Source organism: Mustela putorius, unplaced genomic scaffold (genome assembly GCF_011764305.1).
Source record: "Mustela putorius furo isolate JIRA1106 unplaced genomic scaffold, ASM1176430v1.1 tig00004033_pilon_pilon_pilon, whole genome shotgun sequence".
Taxonomy (NCBI): domain Eukaryota; kingdom Metazoa; phylum Chordata; class Mammalia; order Carnivora; family Mustelidae; genus Mustela; species Mustela putorius.
In genome coordinates this window covers 2,871,255-2,896,326 of record NW_025422169.1, presented here as the reverse complement: position 1 = coordinate 2,896,326, position 25,072 = coordinate 2,871,255, and the positions used below count along the sequence as shown (strand labels likewise).

Sequence of the window (25,072 nt, the reverse complement as noted above, 5' to 3'; positions counted from 1 at the left end):
GACTCACTAGTGTAAGACAAAGGGGCTGGAACGATGCCTGAAATCACGCCAGTGAGAAGTCTGACCTGACGACCTCCTCCTGCAGGTACAAGGCAAGATGGCTGGGATAGAACATTCTGCCTGATTCTCGCACCGCACTGTCTTTCTTGCCTTAGTTAAAGTTCCCTCAAGCAAAAAACAAACAAATAAGCAAACAAAGCAAAGAACAAAAACAAGAGTCTTCACTCCAGAGTACACACAGCGGGTCACCAGTGGGGAGGGGGGTGGGGCACGGGGACACAGGTGACGGGGATGGAGGAGAGCAGCTGTCGTGATGAGCACTGGGTGGCGTTTGGAGAACTGACTCACTGCACTGTACCTGTCTTGGGAAAGCCTGGACCACTAAGGACCTCAGCGGCTGGCCCCCTTCCCTGATCACCTGGCATCTCACCACGGCCTGCTAGCTCAGCATTCGTCACGGACGCTGGAGTCGACCTACACCACCAGCACCTGCCTGCGCTCCCCACCACCACCCTGGGAGCCCTGGATGAAAAGCCCTGACCTATGTTCTCCAATCTGGGCCAGAAATGAAAAGGCGCAGTGACCTTAAGCCTCTCTGATGGATGACATCAAAGCAGCTCCTTTTCTCTGAGGTTCTAAAAAAGAGCTACTTTCTATTTCCCATTTCTACCTCTCTTGGTACAGAATGGTTGGGAAAGATTGTGTCCTTTGAAAAAGTAGGAGGATTAAGTAAACTGCAGGCAGAGCCGTGGTTTGTTTCTGTAATGGTGGTGGTCCACGGGGTCGCCCAGCCCAGCAGGCAGGTAGGCTAGGGAGTCGCATGACTTCCTCTCACAGTGCACCAGAAACATCTGTCCCCTCCACCCCCACACCTCCAAATCCCCCTCTCCCACCACTTAACACCTGGGAGTAAGAACAACATCTAATATCTTTATGCAAGCATGACATTTTATTCCCACCTATATTTCAGTTGAGGAAGGAGCACTACCATATAAGTTTTAAATGACTCTGGGTCTTGAAATTAATTTACACAAACCCAAAGTAACAAGTATTATAATGATATGTAATAATTATTATATATTATTGTCAATAACAGCCCAATGATGGAAATAGCCTGAATGTCCACGGACTGATGAATGGATAAAGAAGAGGGTGGGGCGGGTATATGTGATGGAATATTACGCAGTCATCACAAAGGATGAATCTCGCCATTTGCAATGACATGAATGGAGCTAGAGAGTATAATGCTAAGTTAAGTAAGTCAGTCAGAGAAAGGCAAATACTGTGATTTCACTCATGTGGAATTTTAAAAACAGAACAAATAGGCAAAAGGAAAACAAGAGAGAGAAAGAGACCAAGAAACGAATTCTTCATTCTAGAGAACACACTGCTGGTCACCAGTGGAGAGGTGGGTGGGGGATGGGGGAGCACAGGGTATGGGGATGGTGGAGAGCAGCTGTCATGAGGAGCCCCCACCATGGTATGGAAGTGCTGACTCCACTGTGGGCTTATCTAACCCTGCATGTCAACTAACCAGGATTTAAATAAAAACTTTAAATAAAAATAACAAAACACACAGGTCATAATCACAGCCCCGTATGCTGTTCTGCTAAATGAGTTTTTGTCTTACAACTGCTTCAACTGAAGAACTGAAGGCCACATAGGGAATACCCTTTGGCCTTTTACGTTCCTCTTCCCGTGCAGAACTCCTCTTGCCAACAATTCGAATGTTGGGAAAACCACTTCTTAATGATGAATACCTTCCATGTTCTTTAAGGACACTCATGAATTCCCCCATGAAATGGACAATTCATGCCCAGAAAACTACTAAGACAAGTAAACACAATTTATTCTTATCTTATAAAGACATTAAATTATCTAAAAAAGAGAAAGCACTCTCCTATGCAAATATTTCCCAAGTTTCTATGGCGACACTTTCCATTCTTGCTTTTGAGGATGAGTCCCATGACTTCACAGCAAAGGAACACTAAAGAGAACCTAAGAAGCCACTAATAATACATCACTTTGCTATAAATGTTCACACTGGCAAATACAGGGATCTCCTAAAATTTATAAAGCAATTAGATACTAAGCTAAGATTTATACACCCAACTTCCCACACAAAGTAAATTTCTCCTGCTAGGTTATGAATCCCAAGGCAAATGTGAGCTTAGATTTTTTCTCAACATTGACAGGCCCTTTGTTTGTCATCATAGTCCAAAATTACTCAGGGTATATAAATGGATTTTCTGGCTGCTTCTCAAAATGTTGACAACAATACTACTGATAAAATACCATGTTACGTGTCTATATGTCTGTCAAATTCAACAAATGCAAAATACATGACATACAGAACCAAGATTTTTTTTTTTTCAATTAAAGCCGCTGAGTGACAGAAAGGAAAAACATTGTTAAGTCTTTGGTTTCATGTACTCGAGACAAGCACTGGCAACTAATAGGGGAGGAAAAAAATCTCTGGCAACTTTAACAAAGCATTTGGCTCTTCACTTCCGATATACCTGGTGAAATCCCAACAATCTCTGGGAGAAATTAATATTTCTATACCTTGGCACCTTTAATTCCATAAAGACCCAACATTTTTTTTCCCCCCTGAGGATACCTATCAAAAGGTTGGTAAGGCCAGTATGGGCAGCAGGAGGAATGGGAAGAAATGAGCAAAGGGCCCAGGAATTTGAACTAGAGTATATTCCCCTCTCTCCAAGCTAGATGACCCTGGACAAATAGCTTAATGTCAGTCTCAAATTTTCTCTGCTGGAAAAGGTAATATTCACACCACACCTGTAGCTTCTTTTTGTAATCAAAACAAACAACACAGCAGATGTAAAATCACCTGTCACATAGTAAACATTCAAAATGGTTAGTTTGTAAACAAGATTTTGGCCCGGTGGGGTATGTCAGGAAGCACGATGCATTCTTCTATCCAATGAAGTCTGTGGAAAGTCATTTGACAGGGCATTTGAAGCTAATTAAAATCCATGATGTGCCAGAAAAAAAGTATGATGATCTTCTGTTTGCTCTTTCCAGGTCAGGACAAATTATATAATGATAAGCATTTGGTTGGATAGTCGGATGGATGACTGGCTGGTTGGCTGGCTGAATGGCTAGTTAGACAGATGATGGGTGGATGGATGGATGGATGAAGGATGGATGGGTGGATAAATGGATGGATGGATGGGTGGATGGATGGATGGATGGATGGATGAAGGATGGATGGGTGGATGGATGGATGGATGGGTGGGTAGATGGATGGATGGATGGATGAAGGATGGATGGGTGGATGGATGGATGGATGGATGGGTGGGTGGATGGATGGATCGATGGGTGGGTGGATGGATGGATGGATGGGTGGGTGGATGGATGGATGGATGGGTGGGTGGATGGATGGATGGATGGATGGATGGATGGATGGGTGGATGGATGGACGGATGGGTGGGTGGATGGATGAAGAATGGATGGATGGACAGATGGATGAAGGATGGATGGATGGACAGATGGATGAAGGATGGATGGATGGACGGATGGATGAAGGATGGATGGATGGACAGATGGATGAAGGATGGATGGATGGACAGATGGATGAAGGATGGATTGATGGACGGATGGATGAAGGATGGATGGATGGATGATGGATGGATGATGGATGGATGGATGGGTGGGTGGGAGGATGGATGGATGGACAGATGGATGAAGGATGGATGGATGGACGGATGGATTAAGGATGGATGGATGGACGGATGGATGAAGGATGGATGGATGGATGATGGATGGATGATGGATGGATGGATGGGTGGGTGGGAGGATGGATGGATGGACAGATGGATGAAGGATGGATGGATGGACGGATGGATTAAGGATGGATGGATGAATGAAGGATGGATGGATGGATGGATGGGTGGGTGGATGGATGGATGGATGGATGATGGATAGATGGATGGGTAGGTGGATGGATGGATGAAGGATGGATGGATGAAGGATGGGTGGGTGGATAAAGGACGGACAGGGGACAAATGGGTGGGAGGCTGGGAGGCTGGAGGTTGGGTGAGTAGCTGGATAGGTGGGTAAACAGATGGGTGGTGGATGGGTAGATGGAGGGAAGTATATGGATGAATGGAGACGGATGGACAAATGAATGGATGAGTGAGTGGGTGGATGACTGGAGGATGTATGGACAGACAGAGATTTTGGAACCAACTTCCAAGACTATCAAAATTCCTAAAGAAAAAGGGAGAAAATGACCAAGTCACAGTCCCGTGTGTCTTTCATTAGTGAATCAGTGATTCCAGAGGAATAAGATCAGCTTCACCACAGCCTCCACCACTTTCTCCTTCCAGAACACTACTGAGGTCTTGAGTTCTGTTTTCCATAGAAGAGTTTTCTGCAGTCAAAATGCTTAACGTTCACATACGCACGTGTAAAAGATACCAGGGAGCTAACAAACTCTCCAGAGACACATCCAGGAAAACATCACATCCTTTACCAAATACTCCGCAGCAGCAAAAGCTTTGGCCCTTACCTGAAGGTGGGTCCATTCTGTATTTATTCTCTTGACACCAACCAACTGGTCGAAGTCTGTAATCCAAGTAAAACAACCACTGGTCATAGGATTCAGTGTCCTCCAATCCCACATAGCGAAGGCGTAATCTTCCTCCAACATTTTCAATCACACTAACTATCCAGTACTGAAAAGGGCTCTGAGAATCCTGAAGTTCTATTAAGGAATCAACTGTAATGAGGTCTATAGGGCCTTTCCCTCGCAGAGGCTGTTTAAACAGAAGCAAAACTCCTTATTTTAAACTTTATTTTAAGGTTCTCATGGAAACAGATGACAGCAGAAGATAATATTTTTTCACACCATCATCCAAGCTACTGGCAAACAGTCTGGTGTTTCCCTCCACCCCCAACCCCTTCCCACTCCTTCCACACACACGTTCATTCCCCCGGCCCTCTGTCCAACAACAAGAATCACAAGTAAACACAACATAACAGTTTGCGCTCGGCTCTCACCAAACAAATCACCCTTCCCAGATAAAATGGCATTTGTTAGAAATAAGCATCCTTTTAAGAAGACTTACACCAAACTGGCCTCCCACTAGAAAATATGTGGTAGCTCAATGTCTCTTCTCCCAGACCATGGGGCTATCAACATACCCCACGACTCAAGAGACATTCATCTTATCACGGCTACCATGTGAATGATTAAGACGCTCGCATACTTTTAAGTGAGCAAAGCATGAACACGTATCAAGGACGTGTCTAACACACGTGAATGATCAGCTACCTGAGACAATTACATAGTTATTTCTATACTCGGTCCCACTGTTGGTTTAGAGAACGTATATATATATATACATATATTTATATAATTAGTGCCCCGTATAAGCAAACTTCTCAGCATACATTGGCACATGAAAAGGGTGTTTGTTTAGTCAGTCTTGTAGGCAAATATGTTAAAAAAATATGAACAAAGTAAGATAATTCGTCCTTCTAAAAGGGTGAAGAATCGTCATTTTGATTTGCTAACCAAACAAATCAGGAGCTGTTAAGATAAGCAAATATACCAGGCAAAATCTTCACAGAATAAAACCAGATAACCGTGTCTTAGACAGCAGTGCTCCAAAAGTCAATGTCATTTATGAGAGGAGGGAAATTCACCATTAACATTAAGAGAATAATGATATCGTCAAGAACCACATCATATTCTTGTTATTTCACTTCCCCCTTTCTTCAAGGGGCATTCCCTAACCAGATGTGGTGACTCAATCATTACATATGACAGTAGGGCGCTCCTTCTGCTCTACCATATAGAGTAAAGATCAAAGTGCTTTATCACACGGTTACTGCCAAACGAACCATCACGACCGCAGATCACCTGTTTTTTCTTCGGCACCTTAAGCATACCTTAACCACACTGAAATAGGATTCGTCAATACCCCTGTGGTCTTCAGAAGGGAGGCTGATTCAATTATTACTCAACACGCGTGCGTTGTTGGCATGCGCGTACTCAACCAGAACGGAAGAGTCACTGGGACCATTTATTAGCACACTCCCAGACTCTAACAGGGCATGCTCATGCTTCGTGGTCACATCTACAGAAGAGGTCTTCTCCAGGATTTCATTTACATTCACGAATACAGGACAGAGGCTCCCATGTAGGGGATAACAGAAAGATAACCTAACGATAGCATTATTTAAAAATCTGTTCACACAGAAGCCAGTTTTCCACTTATTGATTGTACCACAGATGCAGAAGCTTTGGTGCCATGAGAATCATTACCTTAAACAATTCGGAAGGAAAAAAACAGGAAGTTAGGCTATCTGGACAGAACATCCACATGTACATGTGTACCCACTGAAGGATATAGGCAAAGGTGCTCATGCAACCGTGAGGCTTCAGACACAGACTAGCTGAGAAACAACAATACATACACCTTCCAGGAGGTTGGCCGGCGCCGTCCGGGAACCAGTCAAGTCACGAATGAGGAATTCCGTCCAGTCTGTGTACTTCTCTTTGATTGCTGGCAAGACAAAAGAAGAAGAAGAAAAAACACACCTCAGCACAGCAGGCGAGTATCAGGTTCAGTTTAAAATCAAAGCACTTTTCTTTTTTTCAGATTTTAGTTTTTATTTATTTGACAGACAGAGATCACACACAGGCAGAGAGGCAGGCAAGAGAGAGAGAGGGAAGCAGGCTCCCTGCCGAGCAGAGAGCCCGATGAGGGGCTGGATCCCAGGACCCTGGGATCATGACCCGAGCCAAAGGCAGAGGCTTAAACCCACTGAGCCACCCAGGTGCCCCTCAAAGCACTTTTCTGTACACATGTGTTGTTTTGATACTTTTCTTCATTTTAAGCATCACACTGGAGAGCTAACACGGTGACCAGAGATCTGCCCACAGCGGGTGACCTTGTGCCTGTGGCATGCTCGCGCTTGCTGGGCATCGGGGGGATTAAAGAAGGGGGAGCCCTGAAGTTTGAGGAGAATGTACTCGGGCATTTCTGCGAGAGAGAAGCAGATAGCGTGAAGCACGGAATTCGGGGAGGGGGAGGGGGATTCCAAGAAGGAGGAGACCAGGGAGGGACAGAAGTCGGAGGACAATGCCCAGATGGAAAAACAGCAGCGGGCTCTGAGTGACACCGGATTCTGCAGGTGGAGACAAGGAAGAAGGGGCTTTCTGACTGACAGACCCGGGAAGGGAGGACGTGGACGAAGGCCGCTCAGTTGTTGACCGAGTCTGGCCCCGGCTGAGTACAGGGCGCAGGGAAACAACACCGGTCAACAGCCCAGAAAGCAGACATGTTAAGTCAACAGGAAATCTCTGCCTAACTCGTATCTGAAAATAGCACAGAGGCTTGAATGGAAACAAAAGAGGCCAACGGCAGAGAAACCGAGGTAAGGAGTGGCTACAGCTCTCCAAGGACAAAAGCGAGGGGACCGCAAACTGCGGGGACCACGTTGAGAGCAAGGAAGGAATGTAGCGGAGACATCCTGAAGAACGACATTTCAGACGGTGGAAGCCAACCATCTCCGAGTGCTGAGAACCCGAGACTAGAGGAACAGGACATTCCTGGCACATCTCCCAAAGTACAGATCTCCAAAGGCTTCACCCGGTGACATCCACACCCAGGACAGGCCCAGAGCCTTCCCGGGGCCTCACAGGCTTCACGAATCAGCAACTCAGGAGAAGCATGGCCCAAATTCCCGCCTACCCACTCCGTGGATCACGTAGGGAGCCAGCAGGCCAGGGAGCACTGCCTAGAATACATCCAGTACTTGGCCTCTGTGGAAGGTTCCAGATGCAAGTGGTTTGCACATTGCCTGTGTTCTGCAGAGGCACAATACAACAATTTCTTGCTCACACCTCAAGGAGCAGGTACCGTAGCAGGCTCTGCCCTCACTGGTTACAACTGTGAGTAATTTACCCACTTATCTTGTGCTCTCTCCTCATCAGTGTCAGGGTGCTAACAACATTTTAGCCTATGGGCTGCTAGCAGTTTTAGAGAAGATACACACATCAGTGAAACCTAACCATACCGGCACACACCAGGCAATTAATAAGAAGCAGCTCGTCTTGTTGTAAGCGTATATTAAAGTATGACACACTCTCACCAAGTATTTACTGTTCATTCCCACAAATGCCAGGCTGAGGCTGCACACGTGCGCTGGCCTGATCACCAACAGAAGCGGGGACAGCAGCGACTGCCACCACTAACCCGCATCCCAGTCAATATGCCTCCCTCACACACTAAGGATCCGAAGACAACCAGAACCAAAAGGGAAGAATTCGGGCAACATAAAGGGGATCCGGACAAGGCTGCAAAGTCCAGCTTTCCCCCATTCGATGCCCCAACCACGGTTTTGCTTAAAAAGGAGCAATTCACCCATTCATCAGCTTCTACCGCTAGGCTTTTTGCTCAAATAAAATACCATCTTCCTCATTTCTACATACACACTCATAAAGTAATGCATCTATTTGGGGCAGGAACTGTTACGGTGTCCTTTTCTGTCCTTAAAAGTGTAGCCATCATTATTGAATGCTGTACCCATTTCTAAATTAGCCCCCAACTGTGTACGAAGTGATTTGTGTCCCCCCATATTCCTACTGAATCCTAATGTCCAATGCGACAACATTAGGAAGTGGGACCCTTGGGAGGTAACTAGGTTTTGCGGAGGTCATGAGGGTGGAGCCCTCCTGATGGGATCAGTGAGACCCCAAGATCCTCGACCCTCCCACCCCGTGAAATTCCAACAGAAGGAAGCAACCCTCAACCATAGAATCTGCTGCTGCCTTACTTTGAACCTCCAGCCTCTGGAACTGTGAGAAATAAATCTCTGTGGTTTACAAGGCCCAAAGAGCACGGTATTTCTGTTACAGCAGCCTGAATGGACAGAGACCGCCCTCCTGCATGCCCGCGGTTACCGAGAAGACCAAAAGGAAACGGCATACAAGACAACGGAATGAAAATCTGTATTTCCCTTGTACTTTCCCAGCATAACTTTAACTTCCTCTGGGTCTCGGGATCATTGTGACAGTGCTCTGGGGGTGACGTTTCTAACTAACTTTTCCCAAGTTCATAGAAATAACAAGGGTCACCCCCAGCTTCAAACTCAAGTATGCAGACGCCAATCCTACCCGGAGTCTTTCCATGGGAATCTATGACTCTCAAAGCTTCTGCATACAGATAAATCAGTAATTTGTAGGCATGATAGAGATAATATGAAAATTACTGTCTAACCCGAAGTTTCAAGATGAGGACAATATACAACTGTGCCAAGCAAATATGCATTCCTTATTTCTTTATCAAAAAATGACAATCAGCCTAGCTGGGTGAAATATGGTCCCATATCCGACAGATTTATGTCCATATCCACTACAAGAAGAAAGTTCAATGGCTTATTTAAGGGGTGGTTCTAACATCCACATAATCCAAGTGAACATTGAAATTAAAAATTTTTATTTTTTTTTATTTTTTTTTAAGATTTTATTTATTTATTTGACAGACAGAGATCCAAGTAGGCAGAGAGGCAGGCAGAGAGAGAGGAGGAAGCAGGCTCCCCACTGAGCAGAGAACCCGATGCGGGGCTCGATCCCAGGACCCCGAGATCATGACCTGAGCTGAAGGCAGAGACATTAACCCACTGAGCCACCCAGGTGCCCCTGAAATTAAAAATTTTTAAATAAGCCATCACCTTATGAAGACATCGTGTAATGTTGAAATTGAAGTGGGTTGGGCTGTAGTAAGAGAACAGTAGAGATGCTTCTAAAATTATACCTTGTGAGCCCTCCAGCCCAGAGCCCCTATAACTATCCATTAATGTCTCTACACAAGGCTCTGAAGCAATCTTTCTTGTGCCACACAGTATCTAGACAAATTACTCTCACTAAAAAAATGGATCTTAGCTGCAAAGATATACTAACAACTTCTGATTAAGAAGTAGAGAGGAAACAGTTCTCAGAAATACTGTTACTTTTTAAAATATATATATTTTATTTATTTATTTGGCAAAGAGACAGAGCACAAGCAGGGGGAGCAGCAGGCAGAGGGAGAGGCAGGCTCCCAGCTGAGCAGGGAGCCCAGTGCAGGACTTGATCCTGGGACTCTCAGACATGACCTGAGCCAAAGGCAGGTGCTTAACTGAATGGGCTGCCCAGCTGTTAACAGACAGAACCACCCAAACACTGCGACTTTTAAAAGAAAAACTGTTCTGGTCAACATTTAGTTCTCAAAACTCAATATTCAAATGTAAAAATTCGATTAGAGAAAATACCACCATATGTATTTTTTAAAACTATGCAAAACAAGTCTAAAATTTGCAGTCAATGGACTTATTTTGAGTAATACTAAATTCGGTTAAATTTTAGTACAATAAAAATTGCCTAGAAATACCTTAGAATTCATTGCAACAGAAGCTGACCTGCACTTTCCTGGGTGTCCACATAAGTTTCTAATTAGAAGTTCTAAGACTATAAATTTTCATTTACTACAGAATGCCTCTCTTCAAAGACTCAATCAACTAGCATGGCTATAAGAACCATCCTTCTCAAATAGGAAAAAAATTCCTTGCCCTCTGGTCATTATCTTTTCCATCGGATGATCCAGGCATTAAATTTCAGAAGACCTACAACATAGCAGACACCCAAAGACATCGAATGTGAACTCTACACCCAGAAAGAAATGATTAAAATGAAAACAAAATAGATGGATAAAAGTTTGTCCGTAACATTGTAATCATTTCCACATGCTGTTAGCTTATACGGAGACACTCCTGAGAGTTCATACGATTCTCTATTCATAAGAGTAAAATCAGGATCCTCGTATAACCTTCTCATGAACATGTTTCCAAGGTTCTATTCAGTTTTAACATTTTATAAACTTTGCATAGAAAATACATATACTTTAGTCAACTTTGCTTTTTAAGAAATCCAGGTTACACTCGTCATTTTAACACCCCGTGTGGGGAGCTACGCCTCTCTCACTGCAGGACGCAATCATGAACATCAGTTTCAGAAAGAGAAAACACACGCATGTGCGTACACACACACACACACACACATACACACACACACACACACCATGCTTCTTTGCAAAGACATTCAGAGATGGCCCTTAAGTCCCACAACAGCATTATGGGGATTACAGAGCTACCTATAAAAAGGGTTCCAAACAGGGGTGCCTGGCTGGCTCAGTCCACAGGACATGTGACTCTTGATCTCTGGGTCATGAGTTCAAGTCCCACATTGGGTGTAGAGAGAACTTTGGAGGAAAAAAAAAAAAGGTTCCAAAAAAAATGCAAGTCACCATCCCCCCCCCCCCCACACACACACCCAGGATTTGGGAAGACACCAGTCCTGTTGGACTTCCAGGCCCATCAAGCATACGTAAACACATTCAATGATTCCTCACTTCTCAAGGAGGCCATCTGCTGGGGACACTGGTCTGCGGTTCAGAGCTGCCCCTTCAGCGGGACCCTGAACACGGAGACTTGGACTGAAGTCAGAGGAACACATTCCTCCCCTCTCCATCCGTGTCAACAGGTTGAACAGACAGGTCCACGGGGAATACAGGCTGCGTCATACCTTTCCACTCACCGGGAAGATGGGCAGAGTAATTCCAATGGGCAATGAACCGCTTTCTGCTGAGCCACTCAGATCTACCCTAGCTGGAAGAAAAGCCAAGCATTCCTGCATCTTAAGAGTCTAAACACACGGAGGCTAATTTTTGTTCATGGCAATTTTCTCCACTCACTGCCAACCAAAGCTTCTTTGAATTTATTGTGTCACTTGCATTTTTGGTTCTGACTTGCTCTTTGGTTGTTCCCTTCTAGAGCTTTTTCTGCCATTTTCAAAACCTCTTGACACAGTAAAGCAGAGCATTTTCTCCTGCCGTATGCCCAGCATCCTCTCACTCGGAAGGTTGTTTCGTGGTTATGTCTTTCCTTTTCTCTCCTATCAAGTGTTCTCCTGGGGTGTCTGGTGGCCCATAGTCATGCATCACAGGTCAACTAGAGCCAACCAAAAAGCTGAAGGGGAAACTTTGTCCCAGAGCAGAGGCTTGTAACTCAGAACGGGTGTTTGGTAACTCCCATCTGAGAAGGAAATGCCTGAACTAGTGTCTTTTTTTTCCCCGAACAGTTCTGTCCATTTCTTCAGAGATGAACCCAGAGGATACACAGTGTCTCTAGTCCTTGGTTGTCCCAATACGGTAGGGAACAGAGAGCCTGGGAAGTGTTCTGACCCCATTAAACCCTGCCATTTCCAGCCTCACCTGGGACTCCCACTCACCCAGCACTGCAGGGACTCCAAGCCCCCCACAACCAAGTGTGAGGCTGCAACGGCCCCCGCCCATCTTTGGCAGTTACCAACCCTTCATGAGCTTTCAAGCTGCAGGAACATTTTTGAGATATCTTTTCTGCACAAGTCTCTCTTCAATTCTCTCTGTGTGGGTTCATGTATTTTTTTTCTTCCTTCACTATCATTTTAAAGTAGCCTCTGGAGGAAGAAGAGATAAATAAAAATGCTCCATCCACAGAAAACTCCTGGCTCACAACAGAACTGGGCTTTACCATAAGGTGTCAGGCAGCAGCCTTTGAGGTATCAGGAAACTATTCTTTAACACTGACTTCGCTAAAGAAAAGAAGTGCAACAATGAATCCTGAATTATAAATGGAAACATTTACACTTACTATTAAGAAGAAAAGACTATAAAGTTCCTTCCATTGCAGTTTTTTTTTTAAGATTTTATTTATTTATTTGACAGAGAAAGATCACAAGTAGACAGAGAGGCAGGCAGAGAGAGAGAGGGAAGCAGGCTCCCCGCTGAGCAGAGAGCCCGATGTGGGACTCGATCCCAGGACACTGAGATCATGACCTGAGCCGAAGGCAGCAGCTTAACACACTGAGCCACCCAGGTGCCCTCCCTTGTGGTTTTTTTAAAGGAAAGTATCTACATTAATTTTTCATACAGTTTCAAATTAAATTGTTCCCACAAACAGAAGGACAGGTCACAAAATGACTCAACAGGTCGACAGGATTGATAAGCTCCTACTGTGCGACGGGTTCAGATCAAAGCATTCTTATCTCCAGTAATTAATGAGATGAAGATTGTAACTTGTGAAAAATGCTGCAAAAATTATCTCTACACACAGATACACACACATACTCCTAAGTACTCACTATCTATAGATTGGAGGGAAAGTCTAAATTCAGCCTACCAGGATTCTTTCAGTTATGTAAATACACTTGCACAATTACAAAAAGTAGTATTACTATTTTGCTCTGAAGATAGGGATTTCGCAAAAACACAACCTGAGCACTGTTGGAGGGAACCACAGAGAGTGACGACTTTCAGCTGACACAGAGACAATGAGTGGTCTGGACGTCAGAACAGTCCACATCGCTGAAACACAGACTATTAAGGCCATTTTAATCCTTAAAACCTTGGTCAGTGTGTACACAGACTCTTAACAAGAAAGCCCTCGGCTACTTAACATTCTACACGTTGCCCAGAATTTTCCTCAATATTGGGAATGAGCGCAGGAGAGTTCCTCCGTGTTGAGATTAGCTTCTTATGGGGTCATACGTGACTTTGCGTGGAGACGGCTTCATTGGGTGGTTATAAGCCTTAAACGACAAAAGGCTTCCTGGCAGTTTTCACACTGGTGGCTCAGTATCCTCGGATGATGCTTTCTGTCGCTCCCTCTTTAATGCATTCCAACATTTATATAAACACACTCGGTCTCCCTTTAGAAGATCGTACTTGAAATATTGCAAAACGTTGCTTTAATCATACACGAACAAATTTCTGACAATCCAAATTTAACTTAATAAACCTGTACCTCAGATCACGGATACGAAACGACAGCCATGGGCATAAAAACCACATGGTTAATACTTTATTAATTTCAGAAACTATAATGAGATAAAAAATGTCTTCCAGAGTGGGATGATACTTTTTAGCCTTCTAATCCCTTAACTACCTCTCCCTATGTTGAATATTAATGCTAATTAATGCTAATGACCACATCTTCAAACACTGACAAACTGGTACCAAAAAAGGAAATCTGCCGTCTGGAGAATAATTCTTCGTGTAAGCCAATTCATTTTTAGTGTCTGTTCCTGCTTCCTTGCATTGTTATAAAACTGATCACCTGCTACATAGTGGGAAAATGTCAACCTCTCTTGTTACACTTTGCAAGAATAGTCTTAACGCAACAGGATCCGTCGTGCACAAAGACAGTGACTTGCTGAAGGTTTTCAGGAGAACAAGATCAATAGTGAATAGATGAGACACGAGGCTTCCATCAATACGAATGTCGACACACACAGCTCCGTATTTTTTAATTGACACTACAGAGCACACTGGAGTTCCCATTGTCCGCACGTCTCTCACATCCAAATCCAGCATCTGTCCTTTGTGTTACACACCCAAGCACACACAGACAGGGAAACAAGCACACTTGAGATCTCCCTAAAACTCAGGATTCAAACCGGATTTCTGCACTCCGACACGCCAATGCGGCCTCAACAGCTTCCCAACTTCCCTTTGCTAGTAGTTAAGTTATTCCTACAGTTCGTGCAAGTCACGGCTCCCTGGAAAAGGAATGTATTCTACTAAAGTGTGACAGTGTTTTATCTGCCTGTTTAAATAAGGCAAGTACGTCAGTACATATCTATTTGCTGTGATGCCTTGTTGAGGGGATCCGGGAGGATCACAGAGCGCTTTCTTGCCAGTTCCTAGAAATGGCATGAGGTCCGTCCGTCTGGGGCAGGAGCAGCAGGGAATGCCTCCCTCGGTGACACGCAGATTCAGGGGCTCTGTCGGAAGGAGCCCCCCCCCACCACCATGCTTGTTCTCCTTACTTAAAACCACACCCTTTCCATCCTGTACCCAGTGAACTGTGAGTCCATCATCTCCACGCCTGCCTCCCTCTGACCACCGCCCCCAGTCCCCCTCTGCACTAGAACGACCAGGCTTATCACCACAGCATAAAGAAAAAGACTGAGCCAAATCATTCCCTGTAAGTCCTAGAACCACCCAACCTTGTATAAACGCCCCCTGCCCTAGAACTCTCTTTTCTTTTTTTTTTTTTAATTTATTTTTTATTTTCAGCATAACAGTATTCATTATTTTTGCACCACACCCAGTGCTCCATGCAATCCGTGCCCTCTCTAATACCCACCAGCTGGTACCCCTTTCTGATCAATCAATACCATATTTCTCTGCTCCCCTCCAAAACCAAACGTAAGCAAAGAAGACTAAACTCACTCACTATCCCATCCATTCAACTTCCTTCCCCACGAGAACCAAGCCACCCACTGAACTGTACTACTGATGACTTCCTCCCTGAAACAAACTCCTCTCTGGGCTTCCATGACTGGGATTTTCTTTCTTCCTTCTCCAGCCACGCCTTCTCCACCCATCCCCTTTAACTTCCAATGATTAGGGGTTACTTAGAAACTGGTCCTAGGCTGGCTTGCTTTTCCTCTCACTCTGTGGTCCTCCTGTGGACAGTCTCATCCACGCCCACGACTTTAATCACCGTGATGCCAACAGCTGTCAAATTCATCCCTACAGACCAGACCTCTTTTCTGAGCCATAGGATCAGAGAGTCCTGCCTGCTTCGCAAATGTCCATGGGTGTCTGGGAGTCCTCTCACACCTGTTATCTATAAAAATCAAACTTTGATCTTTTGAAAAACACATTGATTTGTAGGAGCCCTTTATTTATGTTAGATATTAATTCTTTGTTAGATATCTCATAGCTCCCGACCTTGAATATTGTATTCAACACAAGCCTTTTAAAACAAGACATGAGATCATTTCACACAGCCAATGAATCTCAGAGTAAACTTCAAACTCCCGCAACCTGTCCCAATTTCCTGCAGGACTGGGTCCCTCTCTACTCTTCCTCCCTTTGGTCTCCACACTGGCTTTCTCTAAACTCTTCCCCTTCAGCAGCTTCATTATTGGCCTGGATATCCCCCTCCCTTGGTGTAGAAATACTTCCCCCACTGTGTCCCCAGTAAACCCAGCACCTCGACTATCCCTTTTTCGGGGATCCTTCCTAACTTCCAGGATCAGCAATATTCCCTCCTGGAGTCCCAGAGTCACTCCATTCATGGTCTGAGCACAATGTATAATTAAGTGCACGTTTGTACTCACCCGCCTCACGACAGTCCACGCCTTACTCTCCACGCCCCTTGCATGACTACAAGACGCCCCGGACCCATGATAAACACACACAGCAGACGCCCAGGACCCATGATAAACACACATACAGAAATGTGTACACTTCTGTCACAGGGGAAAGGACAGATCTAATGGCTCTGCACCTTGTGTCTATTTTACGAATCTTCTGTTGAAACACAACTTGTGGGATTCAGACGAAGAATCATTGTTACCATGGATATTATATAGACCTTTCAATAAAATACGATACAACTCAACAGCACACCACAAGCATTCACAAATGAGCTTCCACATCTTTCCTTGGCCTGGCTTGTAACTGCTCCCACATGATACCAGGAGACATTTCAGATTATGGCTACAGCACATCTAACCCAGAAAGCGAGAGATCTCACCAATTCACTCAGTGGGCATCAAAAGCATCTTAAGAGTTGGGACAGACTGTATTTCTCTGGAGCTTTCCTTCGGAAGAACAATGCACAACTGTCCCATTAGGCAACATGGATACCGTTCATTTCAGATGAGGGCATCACCCAGAAATGAAGGAAACACAAGGTACGACACGTCTTTGAGGGGCCAACTGCTTCTGTGAAGTTCTCTGAGGTTCCTAAAAACCTCTCAGCGCTATAAACAATCAAGATTTACAAAACAAAAGCCATAAAGATAAACAGTACTTATGATACTCTCAATGTGTCACTCCTAGTACTGTGCATCCAATCTATGAGCCTAGAGGATGAATAACAGCCCCTAAAACTGTTAGGAGAAAGTTAAAACCTGATCACTATTCTCTGGCTGGAGATTTTATCCAATAAAATAATGGAATTTCTCCTATTCTAGCACCTTCTCTCCCATTCTTCTCTAGCTGCCAATATCTCACCTTGCAGGCATTTCTGTTATTGCTTTAAACCTGTTCCTGCTAAAAAAAAAAAAAAAAAAAAAAAAAACCCTTCCAAAGAGTCAGAGACTTTTTTTTTCTCTCCACTAAGAAAAACTTCCTACAGGTCTTTCATTAGCTCACTCTGCAGAGAAACTGTCAAGTCTGAACTGACATATCACAAAGGTCCAAGGCTCCAAGTTCAATGGAATAGGACACTTTCTTGTTAAAGATTTTATTCTCACAGGTCTCTCTCTCACACATACTTCTTTCTTCCTGTGAAGTTACTTTCTTTGCTGTGGCAAAACAGCTTCCATTCAAAATTTTCCCTTAGGTGCAAGTTTTGAAAAGAAAGAAAAAAACAACCTTGCCAAAAAAAAAAAGAAAAAAGCTTGCATAAAACTTATATTAACATGCCCTCTGTATATATCTAATTACATGAGTCAGCCTATCTTTAAATGGTTTTCACAGTTGCTGTCTATAATGGCATATGCTGTGTGTGAACATACCTAGGACACAAGCACCCAGACATTTGATCAAACATGCCTCCAGTTTCTGTGAAGATATTTTTGGATGAAATCTGCACTGCAATCAGTGGGCTTTGAGTGAAGCAAACTACTCTTCCCAGTGTGGCTGGGCTTCACTGAATCAGGGGAACACTTGAATAGAACAAAAGTCTGACCTCCCCAGAGCACTTCTTTGAAATCAAAGAAAAGTGAATAAAGAGATATTCCACGTTCATGGATAGGGAGACCCAATATTGTTAAGACGTCAGCTCCAGCTCTTCTCATCTTGCTCTGCTGATTCTGTGCAATTCACAATCCTAGCAACTTATTCTGCAGATATTAGCAAAATGATTCCAAAGTTTTTATAAAAAGGAAAAAAGTGCATGGGGCACCTGGGTGGTTCAGTGGGTTAAAGCCTCTGCCTTCAGCTCAGGTCATGATCTCAGCGTCCTGGGATCTAGCCCTGCATGAGGCTCTCTGCTTGGCAGGGAGCCTGCTTCCCCCTCTGCCTCTGCCTGCCTCTCTGCCTACTTGTGATCTCTCTCTGTCAAATAAAAAAAAAAAAAAAAAAGAGGGAAAAATTCCAGAACAGTCAAGACAATATTGAAGGAGAACAAAGTGGAAGGACTGACACTACCTGACTTCAAGATTTACCATAAAGCCACAGTAACCAAGACAGTGAGGTATTGATGAAAGAAAGAACATATAAATCAGTGGAACAAAAGAGAGAGCCCAAAACAGACACACATATTTTCAGTCAACTGATCTTCGACAAAGGAGCAAAGACAATGCATAAGAGCAAAGATAGTTTCTAGTTTCTTCAATAAACAATACAGAAACAACGGGACATCCACATGCAAAAAAAAAGAAAAACTTAACAGACTTTGCAATTATGAATAATTACAAAAATTACCCTTCACAAAAATTAATTCAAAACAGATCATAAATCTAAATGTAAAATATCCTAGCAGATAGCATAAGAGAAAACCTAGATCATCTTGGGTATAGTGACGCATTTTTAGATACAACAGCAAAGACACAGTGCATGAAGAAAACAAATGAGCTGACCCTCATCAAAATGGAAATCTTTGGCTCTGCAAAATACATTGTCAAGAGAATGAGAAGACAAGCCAGAGATTAGGAGAAAATATTAATACAAGACACATCTGATAAAGGACTGCTATGCAAAATATACAAAGTACTCTTAGAACTCAACAATCCAATAACACACCTGATCATAAAATGGGCCAACTACCTTAGCAGGTCCCTCGTCAGGAAAGATACACAGATGGCAAATGGCATATGACAAAATGCTCCACATCATATGTCTTCACAGAAATGTCTTAAAACAAGAATGGGATACCAAGATATACCATTAGAATACCAAAAACCCAGACCACCGACAACAGCAAATGCTTAGGATGATGTGGAGCAACAGGAACTCTCTCGCTCACTGCTGGACAAAATGCAAAATGGTGCAGCCACTTCTGAAGACATCGTGGTGGTTTCTTACAAAACTAAACGTATCCATACCATACGATCTAGCAATTACATTCCTTAGAACTGAAACACGTCCAAAGGAACTGAAAACACGTCCACACAAAAACCTGCACACAAATGTTTCCAGCAACTTGGTTTGTGATGGCCAAAACCTGGAGGCAACCAAGATATTGTCTGCCAGGTCAATGGAGAAAGAGACTGGTCCATCCAGACAATGGAATATCATGCAGCACTAAAAGGACATGAGCTATCAAGCAACAGAGAGACATGCAAGAACTTTAAATGCACATTACAAGCAAAAGCAGCCTTAAAGCCTCTGCCTATTGTGTGACAAGGCTCCCTATTGTGTGATACCAACTCCATGGCCATCTGGACAAGCACAACAGTGGAGGAAGTAAAAGGTCCATGTCCGCCAGGATTGTGGGGAAGGGGTGCACAGGTGGCACACAGAGCAATTTCAGGGCAGTGAAACGACTCTATGATGACAATAACGACGGAATGTACAATACCAAGAGGGAACTCTACCACAAAATGCGGGCTCTGGGTGGTGAGAATGTGTCGGTGTAGGCTCACCCACTGTAACAACGGTCCCACTCTGGCAGGGGATGCTGATAATGGGGGAGGCTGGACATGTATGGAGGCAGGGGGTAGGGAAAACTCTGTACCTTTGCCTTAATTTTGTTGTGGACCTTAAACTGCTGTAAAAAGTTTCAATCTGAAAGAAAGGAGAGGAGATTCTCCAACAGACTGTCTTTGGACTCCACCTGTGACCCAGGCTCCTTCCAGTTCTTCTGTGGAAACGTCTTTGGACTCAAATTGCAACGTTTTCCCGAGTCTCCTCCTCCATCAGCTTCTGGACTCCCCACATCTCCAGAACCATGGGAGCCAATCCCTTAAAATACACCTCTTCTCATAGCTCTGCACACATCCTATCGGTCTCTTTCTCTGGAGAACCCTAACCAATACATTACCATATTACCATCCTAAAGGGTGGGCAGACCAAAAGGAAAGAACAAAAACACTCACAGAAAAGGGGAAAATGATAATGAATCAATCCTTAGACTTTCTTGCGGGCTGTAGCTTCCAGAAGCCTGAGATGACCTGAACCCCGCTGAGGAAGCCATGCCACATTGGAAATGAGAGGCTCTAGGTGGTGCTGAGTGGAATCCCAGGTGCACCCTGTTTTGCTGTGCGGTATCAGAAAATGACCCAGCCTCTCTGGTCAGGTGTTCTTACCTGTATAAAGCAGCCTCCTCACAGTACTCACCTGGCAGAGCCCTAGGACCAGGAAGTGAGAGAACCCTCATGAAGCCCTTGGCACAGGGCTTGCACCTTCAGGCGTGTTGCTAAGAGGACCACGCCCACTCGGATGGGCTTTTTGCAGGGAAACAAACCAATCTTAAAAACTAACCAGGTCATGATCCCAGGGTCCTGGGATGGAGCCCCGCATCGAGCTCTCTGCTCAGCGGGAAGCCTGCTTCCCCCTCCCCCTCTGCCTGCCTCTCTACTTGTGATCTCTCTCTCTCTGTCAAAAAAAATATATAAAATCTTTAAAAACTTTTTTTTAAAGATTTTATTTATTTGACAGACAGAAATCAGAAGTAGGCAGAGAGAGAGAGAGAGAGAGGAGGAAGCAGGCTCTCCGCGGAGCGGACAGCCCGATGCGGGGCTCGATCCCAGGACCCTGGGATCATGACCTGAGCCGAAGGCAGAGGCTTTAACCCACTGAGCCACCTAGGCGCCCCTAAAAACATTTTTTAACTCAAAAACTAATCAGGAAATTGTCATTTAGAAGTTATATTTTTAAATTTCGAAACTAAAACCAGACAATGATCAAGGATCATATAATTGCCTCAAATACGAACAAAAAATTAAATTAAATTTTAAATCAAGTATGATTTTAGAGTTTTCACAAGCTTGACCACTGTTACAAGCATAGTCAAGGGACGGAAGGGTATGACCTTGTTAAGTGGATACAGACAGAGGCAGTGTTTGCCAACCATTTCTGCCACAAAACACTCTCCACCCCGCACACACCCCACCATGTCTGCACTCCGAGCTGCACAGACCGGTACTTTCTCTCCCAGGCACTGTCATTTTAGTCCAGTGGTTCAATCCAGGCTAAGTGAGGCTGGCAGGTGAGATCTGGGGTTGGTGTTGAGGCTGCTGATCACACGCCCTGTGTCCAAAGGCCCTTACTCACAATAAACTGAAGTCTGCTTTCACCATGTGGCTGTCAGAGTCCTGCTCCAGAAAATGATCAGAGCTCCAAGCCACCTGGAGATACCAAGTCTCTCACCATCAACCTAGCCGCTATCCTCTTCCGGAAGTTTTTACAGGAACTAAACCATAAACATCCTCCGTGCTCCTGGCTTCTCCTCAGTCTTGCTCCAAAGCCTGAACACTGTGTTTCTGTCACCTTCCTGAAGCACCCCCCCATTCCCCACCGCCCCCGCACTGGCAAAAGGCAAGCCGGAGATTAAGAACCCGCCCTTTGCATCGGACTTGAATCTAACTCGCGTTTGGTTTTTCCAAGTCTTCGGCCACCATACTTGGACGGCTAGAAGTTTCTCTAAACCACACCTCACGGAACTGACCAACTGCGAGATCAGTTTCCTAATCCCAGACAGGCCCATCCCTCCCGCTTCGGTTTGAGCCATAAAATCCAAAACGAAACTGTGAGCACGCATGGGCTCCTCCCAAGAAGTTTCATGACTCCATCAGATTTTCAAAGGACTCTAGGACCCCAAGAAGGTTAAGAATGATGCAGAAATAATATAACTGTATTAAAATGTGGCTATGATGTATGTCACTGGACGAGAAGAGTGTTGAGGATGACCTGCTCTGCCTTCCAAAAGAGAAGCAATTGATCTACCCTCTTTCCTCAGCCCAACAGACACGAGACTTGGCAATTCTGATAATAAAACCTCTCCCGAGTCTCCAATGCATACCAAACACATCCGTGCACAGCACCTCAACTGGTACCTCCAGAAAATCTGATGAACTACTTGTTCTCGTCCCTGTTCAACAAGAAACACTCAAAGCAACTAGGCAGACCTGCAATCAGTAGAGAGCATTTGCAACAGATAGCCTTCTCTGAATTTACAAGCTACGTGCACAACGTCAATTTTAGAATAACTCTTCCAAACACACGTGTTGTATGACTGAGAAAATAAAACTGATGCAAAACAAATTATTTTAGGAGTCTAGAACGTAAACACAACTACTCAACAAAACCTTAGGTTCTGGGTCACATTTCTCAAAACTCTTTCTTGTGGGTCTAACTTTCGAAGATTTATAGTGCCGGGTAAGTCGATTTCAAGTAAGTGATTTAAAACGGAAGTTCCCATTTACCCAAAAAACCACATCTCATGAAATGTTAGTTCCCTTAGAATGAAATACTGAAAAAAAGTAATACTTTGGGAAAACACATAGCCATTGAAGATTACTTTCTTCATGTGCAGATCTGATTAACATGCTGATTACAATAATTAAAGACAGCTTTAATCACACCTCACTGGAAGTGTGTTAGCACTGAATATGAACCAGAGCATGAGAAAAGGAACGGAATGGTTCTGTCGGTAAGCATCCAACACGAGATCTGATGTATTTAGGACAAGCAGTGAAATCCCTCTAGCTGAAGTGTAGGTGAGGAAGATCAGAACATATTCTTCAAGAGAAGAGGCACGTTTCATACATAATCGGTTAGGTCCAAGCATAAGGACCAAGAGCGGGCATTCTGCCACTGATGGACGAATCCTGTGACCTACCTGTCACGGCTCCAGATGTGGTTCAATTCTTAAAACCTGTCATTTTTGTGAATACTAACGAAACTCGAACTCTCAAGACCTCTCAAGACACCGAATTACCCCACAGCAGAACTTCTTGGCAAAACACAGACTCCAGCATAGCCGCTCTTAACGATAGGATTTATTATCCAGTTATGGTAGACTGAAATCCTTCCCATCACTATATTATATGAGGACACTTTTATTGACTGTACATTTTTTAAATATGCTAGTGAAAAATTATTAGCAACAGAAGTTTGTTTTGTTTTGTTTTTTCCCTAATCAAAACACAGGGCACCTGGGCATCTCAGCTGGCAAAGTGTCTGCCTTAGGCTCAGGTCATGATCTCAGTGTTCTGGGATCAAGTCCTGAGTCAGCTCCCTGCTCAGTGGGGAGTCTGCTTCTCCCTCTCCCTCTGCTACTCCCCCGCTCGTGCTCTCTCTCACTCTCTGTCAAAAACATAAAATCTTTAAAAATAAGAAATTAAAGAAATTGAAAATCAAAACACATTCTGCATGTGTAAGTTACAACAGTCACTAGCAATTCAAAATTCTGGGGTGGAATGATGTCTATGTTTCAGGTCTGCAGACTGGAGAGTAATCCCACCATAATCTCACTCTTTCACACATTTCTTCTCTTAGGAACATTTTTGCTCTGACAACTCTATATGGCACAATTCACAGATCGATTTCTCACCTGTCAAACCCAAGGGCAACGGCAGTAATAGGTTGGCAGAGTACGACTAAATGGAAGCGAACTCGGCCAGAACCATGAACCAGGTAGGTGGGGACAGACTTACAGGGCACAAAGACAGACTGGGGAAGATGAAGTAGTTAGGAGGGTAAGATCACCGGTGATTTCCAGATCGCCAAATCTATGGTCAATTCTCGGTCTTCTGCTTACTTGACATAATGAACTGCCTTCCATGGGTCTGATCATCACCTCCCCCCTCCTAAAAACATTCTTCTCTTAGTGTTACAGATTCAATTCTTCTGTCTCTCCAAAATTCTTACGTTGAAATCCTAACCCCCCAACGTGACGGTATTTGAGGATGGAGCCCTGGGGAAGGGATTAGGTCGTGAAGGGAAAGCCCTTACAAATGGGATTAGTGCCCTTACAAAAGAGACCCCCAGAGAGCCCCCACACTCCTTCAGGCAAGCAGGGACACAAGGAGAAGCTGGCGGTCTGCAGCCCAGCAGAGAGCTGTCAGCAGAGCCCAAGCAGGCCCGCACCCTGATCCCAGAATTCCGGCCTCCACATCTGTGCAGGACACATTGCTGTTCCTGATAAGCCGCGGGCCTGGGGTGCATTGCTATGTCCACCAAGCTTACCAGGACACTTGGCCTTGGAGCCATCGAGCTCTCCTGGCCTACCTTCCTGGTCATCACTCCTCGGTCTCCTTGGCTACTGCTTCTCGTCAGCCAACCTCTGGAATGTCCCAGAAGCCAGTCCACCAGGACACCCTCTCCACCCACACTCATCCTCTCACTGATGTCATCCACGCTTGTGGCCTCAGACACGAACTGTATGCTGACGGCATCCAGTTCCCGCACCGACCAGGACTGCCCTCTGAACCCCAGACACACGTCCATCGTCCACTTTGACATTTTCTCCAACACCTCAACGGAACACGGCCAACCACACTCGGCTCGCTCCCACGGGATTCCTGGACTCTGGGACAAGTGTGCCTCTCCGGGTGCTCAGGCTGAAGGCTCTGGACGCAGCCATGGCTCAAACGCGCTCTCTCTCCTACCCTCCCACCACATCCTCCGCCCCGTACCATACACACAAGCACACGTCATATCCCGTCCGTTGGCAAACCCTGGTAGGTCCACCATCAGAATACCTCCAGAATCCAGTCGCTCTGCTACAAAATCTGCAACAAGCACCCTGATACAAGCCACTGCGATTGCCTGCCTTGATCACTGCAGCCACAGAGCAGTCCAAATGATCCATTCAGAACACAGCTCGTGCCTGAGTTATTCTGCTATTCAAAATCCTCTCTGAGGAAGAAAAGCTGAAACCTTTACCACAGCCCATGCAGCACTATGGGCCACTGCCCACTCTGATCTGCCCCCTACTGCTCTCCCCAACACCACTCCTGTCCCACTCTACAGGCTTTCATAGCTCTCCTCTAATATATCCAGGATGCTCCTGCCCCAGGACATTTGCATGTACCGTTCCCACTGCCCAGAACACT

At 44.8% G+C, this 25,072-nt stretch overlaps 1 protein-coding gene across 5 annotated transcripts in view; it reads right to left on the bottom strand.

The window, feature by feature from the left end:
* Positions 1-25,072, bottom strand: part of SFMBT2 (Scm like with four mbt domains 2) — a 229,218-nt gene that overhangs the window by 114,191 nt on the left and 89,955 nt on the right. For 4 of the 5 annotated variants that reach the window (XM_045072350.1, XM_045072351.1, XM_004757948.3 and 1 more), the window contains exons 5-6: positions 6,448-6,536; positions 4,535-4,781 (exon numbers count right to left, since the gene is read on the bottom strand). In XM_045072350.1, the coding sequence (XP_044928285.1) occupies positions 4,535-4,781; positions 6,448-6,536 (336 nt within the window). Of the gene's footprint in view, positions 1-4,534; positions 4,782-6,447; positions 6,537-25,072 lie in introns of those variants that run through there. The other variant, XM_045072352.1, reaches the window with a different exon arrangement.